The sequence below is a fragment of the Adelges cooleyi genome, unplaced genomic scaffold, assembly GCF_023614345.1.
Source record: "Adelges cooleyi isolate 19-005CV unplaced genomic scaffold, UGA_ACOO_1.1 ACOO_flye_CR_arks_rails_tigmint_CR_PRNA_31, whole genome shotgun sequence".
NCBI lineage: Eukaryota > Metazoa > Arthropoda > Insecta > Hemiptera > Adelgidae > Adelges > Adelges cooleyi.
In genome coordinates this window covers 362,111-371,840 of record NW_026095981.1, presented here as the reverse complement: position 1 = coordinate 371,840, position 9,730 = coordinate 362,111, and the positions used below count along the sequence as shown (strand labels likewise).

Here is a 9,730-nt window from a genome sequence, read left to right as displayed (position 1 = left end):
TTATATAATGATTAGATGTTTAATAACTTTTATAACCATTGTAATAAACATTTTTTTTTTAGGCGCATTTAAAAAAACATTTTTTCGTGGATAGGTGAATGTTAAAATCTGAACTTGATCGAATTTGGATGTGACTCAAAGCTATTTAGTCTATTTGACTGGGGGGACTGGTAGGAGTAAAACAGAGGCAATCGTGTTTGATTTTAGAGAAAGTTTTAGGGCTAAAGGTAAAACTGCAACCATGTTAACTAGTGTGTATGTATATAAGCGTGAACATACATTGAAATAGTAACATATAGGTCAAAATTGTAGAACTGATTGAGTAAAGAAGGAAACTTAGTTTTTGTTTGAAGACGTCTAGTAAAAATGATAACTTTTAAATGCTGTACAAAAGTGTTTTCGAAAATTCGGCTAAGGGCTTTGCATTGTACCTAATGACAATTGTGCGCTTAAAACTATTTTTTTAATATTAGGGGGATACTATTAGAGTTGATCATCCATCTATAATATTTTATGGCTATAGCTAACAATATAACATAATGAAAATATGTTCAAATACCTTTTGACTGTTGATTCACTCATGCATATCAAACTTGAAATTGACTACCTACGGTCAATGTGTAATTTTCCCCTTTTACCTATAGGTGTTTTCCTTAATAAAAAAAAAAGTTTGCTTACAGCTTTTTGAGAAAATTGGATATGTTATAGTTCCATTCTAGATTTACCTTCGGTCTAATTTTCAGACCTAATCTCCTAAAACTGCTAGAAAAAGTGACATAAAGAAAAAAATTCTATCCCTCTAGGGGAAAAGTTTCATATTTTTCTAGATTTTGAAAGGGGAAGGAGTGAGTTTTGGTTAAGTTTGGTTCAATAAACTATAAAGTATCTTTTAGGTACGATTTCTGATCTATAGTGTTATATAGAGATCTATAGAGTACTCGAAAAAAATCGTTCAGCGGTTTAAAAGATATCGTGGGCCCAGACACAAAGAAAAATAATAAATAAATTTTTAAAAAAAAATTGTAAAAACAATACCTTCTTAGCTCCGAATCGAAGTCCAAAACGAGTTGTATAAAAAAAAAATTATATTAAAAAAAAAGATATTACAATAAGAAAACATCATAATTTATATTAAGCTATAATTGTCTCATAATTCATAAACCTCCCAGATGTCATTTATGGACTTTGAAATTACAAAAACCCTATTGGTTTAGATGGGATATTCTTTTTATTTTTATATACCAGTAGATTTGATACCTTCTCTTCTCTTATAACCTAAAATCGTTTTAATACATGTTCATGTATAGGCTGTTTGCATCCATATTATGGAAGTGTACATTCATTAGTTCCACTTTTAAGAAGGACGATAAATGTAAATAATATCGAATTACCACCATACATCCAAAACTTCTATCCTACCTTAATTCTTTTCTAAACTCTCTCCTCTTTTAAAAAATGTTCTTGTATCTCAAAAATATGGGTTTGCATATAATGCGAACATTTAATTAATAACCAAAAATACGCAGAACTTTTTCAAAAAGATTTAAATAATATTTGCAATTTAAGCAATTCTCAATGGAAAGGCCCTCAACATCAATAAATATAACACTATTTCATTTTCCAAATTACATTTATTCATACGTAGCCAATCGTAGCTTAAATAGAGTTTTTCAAAACTGTTTTTTAACTTACATACTACAAATTTTAAAATAATATCTCTTTGTTTCTCGTAAAATTAAACGTAACTGTTATCAATTTTATAATGTAACCACTTTTAAATTCCACTATTATTTTCTTATTAGACTGTAACGTTCTAGTAGGTAATATAGGAGTAAGGACAGACACACTATTCTTAAGCTAAGTTTATTAGGAAATCGCTAATAAATGATAATATATTGATGATTCCTTCATACTTAGTTTAATTCCGCTTAGAATAAATCGTCAAAATATTCAAAGCAAAGGCTTGTTTTACACTCAATTTTTAAAAAAAATTTAACATGTTCTCCTATAATTATATTATTGCAAACATTGACGCCTGAAATAAGAGAATATGGAAATTATCTTCATAATGCCTATCCTGAAATTGCCACAGGTGTAAGTCAATTGAAAAATGACTATTCTGGTTATTCCATGCCCTATGACAATAAATTATTCATAGAATATTTTTCTTTTCAAGTTAAATATAACTTAATACATTTCTGTTAACTATGTAGTATGTACGTGGTATTGATCGGTAAACTGTGTCGCAAGGCTATTCACGGGGGAGCAGTCCGCTTGTTTTTTTCAAAATAAAGTTGTTTATATATACACACGTTTTTATCGAGAAAAACAACAAAAAGCTAAAATAACAAATTCGTTTAAACGAAACCACTTATTGAGAAGAGATTTTATCTACTTTATTATAAAAGTACATCGTCATCGACCGTGGTTCCTCTACACACACAAAAAAAACAAGGACAACGAATTGGACCATATTATTATGTAACAAAATAAGGTTCAGAAAACAATACAATGATAATTACCACCAAATGTTTATTTTTTACATTAAATACAAAAACAAACAGTTCGATGAATTTATTAATGTCAAAAATACTTTCAAACGTATTCCGTAAGGCGAGTTATAACGCCGTTCGACGTTGAGAAAACAAATAAATATGAATTTAATAATTAAAATTTGTTACTTATTATGTCTACTAAAACTTTATGTGTGGTCAAAGGTAATCTTTTAGTTCTTAATATCGAAATTGATGTTTAAACAATTATTATTGTTTTCTAAACAGGATATCATGCCTACTTTCTTACAACCTATTCAACATAAGGCTCGTTTTGCTAATTTTGAAACAATCGTCAACCAGTCTATTGGAGAAGTAAAAGAAGGTGCTTTTAAGCAGTATTATGATACACAGATGTTGGATATTGACTTGTATTTCTATAAGAAAGTAATGGCACATCGCGTACGTAGAAACTAATTCTTATGGCATTATAATATCTAATATTAAACATTTTAACATGATAAGAGACTTTACACCAATAAAATCTCAATTGGCTCGATGCCTCTGTGTTGGGTTTTTATGCAAATTATTTCTTTTAAAATATATATATATACAAGTTAAAATATTTTTTCTTTTCAGATGCATTTTGAGCTGAATAAATGTAAAGAGCATTACATAGATTGCGTTAATGTTAGAACATTTGATGTTGTCAATTTGTGTGGTAATGAAAAAGCTGTACGATTTTTTTATAAAGCAGATTTTAAAAACCGAGAGATCACGTGTGAAGTTCAAGTAAGGCTAAGTATTTTTTTTTTTTGTCAATAACATAAATTGTACAAAAATATTGTATTATTGAAACAAAATGACACCTCCCAAATAAGCATAGCTTGTGACAAAAACTATGTAATGTTGTTATTCTTCGCCATGTAGACTATAATAATAATATATTATAAGCACTTTAAAAATAAGTAATTGAAATAAAATTATATTCCTATAAAAAAACTGAAAAATAAAATACCCTTTTTTTCGAAAAATTATTTAAATTTGTGGGTATAAATCAAAAAGCGTACCATATATTTCCCTTATTAAGCCTGAAAGAGTAATATTTCCTACAGTACGCTTAGGTCTCTAACATTTAATTAAATTTTATTACCAAAAATATATTGTTAAATACCAAAAAACTAAAATTTTGAGATAAAAAAAAATGCAAAAAATATTTACCTTTAATAAAATATCACATCATCTTTGCCGCTGATTAGTATATTTTTGAACATATTTTTTACATTATTATTATTATTATTATTATTATAGAAATATTTGTATACATTTTATTCAAAAAATGCGTTGTGTTCCTATCTACCTTTAAGTATCTTTAAATTAAGTACTTATGATTCGTTTTAAGTAGCATACAATGTGCATTATAATTTCATTAGAGTGTTGTATTATTTGTTGTTAGGGGGAATATATTGTAAGAAATATAACATACAATATGGAGCATGTACCTCAACTGTTTTTCACGGTGTCAGATAAATGGTGGGAATTAGCATTCAAATGGAGAGTTTCATTTTATAGCAAAGAAAATGAGTTTATAGCAAAATTCATTGGCGATAACGAATTTATCACATTCAGAAGACGAAATCAAAATCCTAGAAGCACATGAAAAGTCATAATTTTTTTAAATGTTTTAAATTTAATTAAACCAAGTTATGAATAGAATAAATACTATCTATTAAAGTATTAAACATCTTCATGGATTGTTCTTAAAATTGATATCTGTCAAATTTTTGGTTTGAAAGAAAAATATACAATAATCTTACTAAATTTGTTTTTATTTTTGTTTACATTTTTTCCTAGGCGAGCTAACTGGTTTATTTTATGTTTAGTTAATGTATTATAGCAACATAGAAAGAAACGGTATACCGGGCTGTTCATTGCATAGTTCGTTCTAGTAAGAATATAAATAAAGGTGCTAGATCCGGTGAGTCGATAACTAAAAATGACAATCGATTAAGAAACCCAGAACAGACAAAGTTGATACGAATGCCATAATATAAAAAGCAAAGATCACGTTTAATTATAAGTATTCAAGGGAGTCAAGAGAAAGAATAGATAAAGTTGCACAGTAGAAAGTAATTACGAGGAAAATATTACGATTGCAATAAAAAACCCAAAAATTAATTTTGAATAGTTGTCAATAATTAAGTGTATTTTAGTAAATGTACAGTCCGAACGATAGAACAATAAATAAAAGTTTAAAACTGATACCGAAAATTCATTTGGTAGACTTAAAAACTAAAATTTAGGAGATTTCAATTGTCCTTTTGATAATACGATAGACTAGATAGAGCTTTCAAAACATGAAAACCGAAAAACTAAATATCTAACTAAATAAATAATATATATACTATATATGACTTTTTTCACTCTCAATCTAAGCTACCCCCCCCCTACGTCCTCCTTTGATGCTGACCACTAAAAACTTACTTATGTTAGTAAATATTTATAATATAATATTTTATATAACTATAAATTAAAGCTTTTTATAACGAATCTCGACTAAATTGAATTATAAAATCAAGTTGTTTTTTTTTTTTAGTTTTTGCATTACATTGTCGGTCTCTACGAAAACGGTTTTTGCCAATGACCATTGCTTTTGTGTATGTATTGTGAAATAAATGGTTTTATTATAAGAAAAAATGTAATTATTTGTTGTATATTTAGTACAAAATTTGTCACGTGTAATACATTTTTTTTTTCCAAGTAATTGCTAACCTGGGATGGAACTGTTTGCACACTACTTCCTCCCAGGCAGCACCGTTCATTAGCATCCACTACAATAAATTACAATAATTATAAAAATCCCGTTTTCCTCTTCGTGAAGCGGGATCACAGTTTTACTTAATTCTAGTTGCAATATTCACATTTTCTTGAACATTTATATACATATTAAATGCTTCGTGTCGTTGGGATACACTCGTGGCTTCACACGGATCACCGATCTAGTCTTCAGGAGCCGGTGGCACAGCACCCGCCGCTCCCTTTTGTCTCTGTCTCTCTTTCCTTGAGAGAACTCCATTGATATAGTCGGCTATAGCCCTCCATTGGTCTGACGATCTCAGCATATAGTCTTCCACGCTGTCTGGCGCCCAATCTATACCAAACTCTGTCTCCAATAACCAACTGAGTAGCCTCCACCGATCGCACACGAAAAATGCGTGTTCGGCGTCTTCCCAGGGATGCTGGCAGTAGACACACTGCGGGTTATCTAGGCGCTTAAACCTGTATAAGTAGGCGCTGAAGCATCCATGCCCCGTCAGAAACTGCGTGAGATGGTAGTTTATTACACCGTATGTCCTGGATTTCCATCTCTTTGCACTGGGCAGTATCCGACGAGTCCAGGAACAAGGGTTCCTCGTCCAGGAACAAGGGTTCCTCGTCCAGGAACCCTTCGTTTCCACGGCTACTCCGCCTGCCATTGCTGCAGCGTCTCGTCTGTAGCTCTCACTTTGGCCTCTGCCCTCGTTAGGCCTTCCGCCACAACATCCAGTGCTCCATCATGCTGTCGGACAAGTAGATGAATGGGAGAGATCCCAGACACCACGGGTACGGCTGCCGCAGAGACCGTCCTATAGACACTCGCTACCCTTAAAGCCGTGGTACGCTGTGGGCTCTGGATGGTGTCCCTGTTGCGTTGGAACATAAGACGGCTAAGCGCGGCTGCTGTCCTCGATGCCTTGCCCCTGACAGCCAGAAGACGGTCGCGAAAGCCCAGGTTAGAGCTCAGCTCAACATTGCCCAGGTATTTGGTTGTCCTGCTATACACCACGTTCATTTTGCAGGAAAATGTCTGGTTTCCCAGAGCCTCTCTCGTTTCTCATCACCGTGGCCACTGTCTTTCTGTAAGACATTTTAAGTCCGTGTGCGCCTCCGTCCAATCGCCCACCATCGCCAGCGCAGGGTTTATCGCCATCTCCAGCAGAGATCCGTCGTGTGACCAGTGCCAATCACGATTACATCGTCCGCAAAACCGACCAGCTGCACTCCGACAAGGCAGGAAGGTCGAGTCTCAGAAGGCTGTCATAGAATATGTTACACAGTACCGGTGGTCCAATGACAGGGCCCTGAGGAACTCCACAATACACCTCACGGGTTCCCACAGCCGTATCTATCGATCGGTTACTAACCGGGGAATCTTTTCGCCCCCCAAAAGCCTCGCTGATACACGACCACCGGCTCAGTTTTTTTAGCCGGGGGGTGTTGTAACACCGTAGACACCCTCCCCCAAAAAAAAAAATACGCTACTGACCATATCTGTAAACAACATATAAAAACAAAAGTATCCACGCTATACGTCGGCACATGCACGTGTAAGTATATTTATTATTAATATTTAATTTTATTGAACTATGTTGATATAGTACATTAGCTAAAGATAAAATATAATTAATTTGAAAAACACGCGTGTCCATAAGGGTCGCTCGACTAAGGAAAAATATAAACAATTTATAATTAGATTAATGTATATTTTTCTTTCGAGCCAAACAATTGACAGATATCAATTTTGAGAACAACCCATAAGGCTATTTTAACACATGTGTTTATTAGATTCATAAAATGTAGATCAATTAAAAAAAAAAATTATGACTTTTTATGTGCTTATAGGATTTCGATTTCGCTTTCTGTAAGTGATATATTTGTAATCGCCAATGAATTTGATAATAAACTCATTTTCTTTGTTATAAAAAGAAATTCTCCATTTGAATGTCAATTCCCACCATTTATCTGACAATGTGAAAAACAATTGATGTACATATTCCATGTTGTATGTTAAATTTCTTGCAAGGTACTCGCCCTATTGACAAATAATACAACACCGATGAAATCATAAAGAAATATTGTATGATACTTAAAACGAAACATAAGGACTTATTTTAAAGATAAGGAATCGAAACACACAATAGAAATCTGTTAATAAAAATATATAAAATGTTTTCAAAAATATACTTTAATCATCAGCAAGACGATGTTCCTTCGTAAGATGATTTGATATTTTATTGAATGTAAATATTTTTTGCACTTTTTTAAATCATATTTGTTTAGCAATAATTAAAGATTTAGGTTTGTGGCAAAAACATTTTTTTTTAAATGCTATTTTTGGTAATTGAATCAAATATAAGAGATATATGCGAACTGTTGTTAGTGTTTCTCTTTTTAAATAAGGATTGCAATTATACGGAAAGCCCTTAGTCATAAAAATACTTATTAGTATATTACATAGCATAGGAACACACCCAATTTTATGATAAAATGTATACAAATATTTCTATATTAATTTATTTAGCCATCGCAATATTTGATTAAAGAGCAAAAATATGAAATATTTAAAGAAACTAATGGTTTTAGTACATTTTTATTATGTCAACTTTTTAGATGAATTTGAATTAGATGTAAGTTATAATCTATAAATAATTAATTTTTTCGTACGAGTTAAGTCAGTGGTGGTAAAAAACGGAAGGGAATGTATGAAAAGCCCTCGCAGTCATAAAAAATACTTAAGTATATTACTTGGAGTTCACAGGTAATCTCTTGGCTTATGTAATCTGCTTTAAAAAAAATTTTAATAGCATTTTCATTGCCACACAAATTAAGAACATCAAATGTTCTAACATTAACGCAATCTATGTAATGCTCTTTACATTTAATCAGCTCAAAATGCATCTGAAAAGAAAAAATATATATAAAAGAAACAATTTGCTTAAAAACCCAACACAGAGGCATCGAGCCAATTAAAGTTCTGTTGGTGTAAAGTCTCTTATTAAGTTAAAATGTTTAATATTAGATATTATAATGCCATAATTTTTTTTTTAAAAACTCATGAGGGACTTCGGTAAGAAACAGTTTGTACTTACGCGATGTGCCACTACTTTCTTATAGATAACGTAGTCTAGATCCAATATCTGTGTATCATAATACTGCTTAAAAGCACCTTCTTTTACTTCTCCATTAGACTGGTTGACGATTATCTCAAAATTAGTAAAACGGACCAGATGTTGAATAGGTTGTAAGAACGTGGGCATGATATCCTGTTTAGAAAACAATAATAATTGTTTTAACGTGAATTTATTTCGCTATTAAGAACTAAAATATTACCTTTGGCCACACATAAGCTTTTAGTAGACATAATGAGTAACAAATTTTAATTATGTAGTACATGTTTCTTTTTCATCAAACGTCGGACGGCGTTATAACTCGTCGATACACGGAATACGTTTGAAAATATTTTGACATTTAGACTGACACATTCCTTGAAATTTTTATTTTCATATAGATAAACAGTATCATGTATAGGTGGTAATTATCACAATATTGTTTTCTGAACCTTTTTTGTCACCTATAGTGCATAGCGTTATTCGTGTTTTATTGTGTGTAGATGAAACAGACATTGGTTAGGTTAGGTTGGTGATTATAAAGTAGATAAAAAAGTAGATAAAATCACATTGAATAAACGTTTTATTTTAGTTTTTTGACATTTACCTCGATACAAAAGTGTGATTAGACATTTATTTAACTTTTTAGAATTATGATGGCGTATGTATTTCATTGGCTTTTCATGTTGAGGATGAACATTTTGATGGCCAAAAGTAGACTATTTAAAAATATTGATTACGAGTGGCACATATCGAAAAATACATTTACAAATAGGTGAAAGTAAAAATCAGGTATAATTGAGTTATTTATAGTTATGTAAGATTGTATGAAACATATACAATTTTCATAAAGATCTATAGTCAAATTACTATTTTATTAAGCAAAATCCAACAAGAAAAGGGGAAAACTGCACTTTGCTAGAAGTAAATTTCTAAGTTGCTGTCTATATTTTCATTGTATTATTAAAATGGTTTAAATCATATTTTAGGTCAGATATTCCTAGCAGCGACAATAGTATTGAGAAACGGAAGACGGGTTACCTGAAACGTCTGAAATTAGATATTATCAAGTAGATAAAAAATTAGATAAAATAATTGTATTATTTTAGTTTTTTTAAGTTTTCCTCAATACAAATGTGTGTTAAGAGATTTATTAACTTTAAGTTACTATATTTTTAACGTATATGTATTTCGTAAATTATAATTTAATGTTAATTACATTAAACAAATTTTATATATTATAAAAACATTATTTCATTTGTTGTATGCATTATCTCTAAAATAGTTTACCATTTAAGTGTTATTCATGTA

At 31.0% G+C, this 9,730-nt stretch overlaps 1 protein-coding gene across 1 annotated transcript; it reads right to left on the bottom strand.

Moving 5' to 3' along the window:
• Positions 1–6,915: 6,915 nt before the first annotated feature.
• On the bottom strand, positions 6,916–8,999 carry LOC126839894 (uncharacterized). The gene is made up of 4 exons (XM_050575330.1): positions 8,643–8,999; positions 8,402–8,575; positions 8,058–8,210; positions 6,916–7,344 (listed from the first exon to the last, which is right to left on the bottom strand). The coding sequence occupies exons 1-4, from the start codon at positions 8,703–8,705 to the stop codon at positions 7,141–7,143; spliced, it is 594 nt and encodes a 197-aa protein (XP_050431287.1). The 5' UTR covers positions 8,706–8,999; the 3' UTR covers positions 6,916–7,140.
• Positions 9,000–9,730: the final 731 nt, after the last annotated feature.

Bases quoted from the DNA above. Each gene is read 5' to 3' on its own strand.
- LOC126839894 (XM_050575330.1), bottom strand. From the start codon at position 8,705: ATGTACTACATAATTAAAATTTGTTACTCATTATGTCTACTAAAAGCT. The intron at 8,211-8,401 runs GTAAGTACAAAC...TTTTCTTTTCAG, and splicing joins AGAAAGTAGTGGCACATCGC to ATGCATTTTGAGCTGATTAA. The intron at 7,345-8,057 runs GTAATATACTTA...ATTTGTCAATAG, and splicing joins AGATTACCTGTGAACTCCAA to GGCGAGTACCTTGCAAGAAA.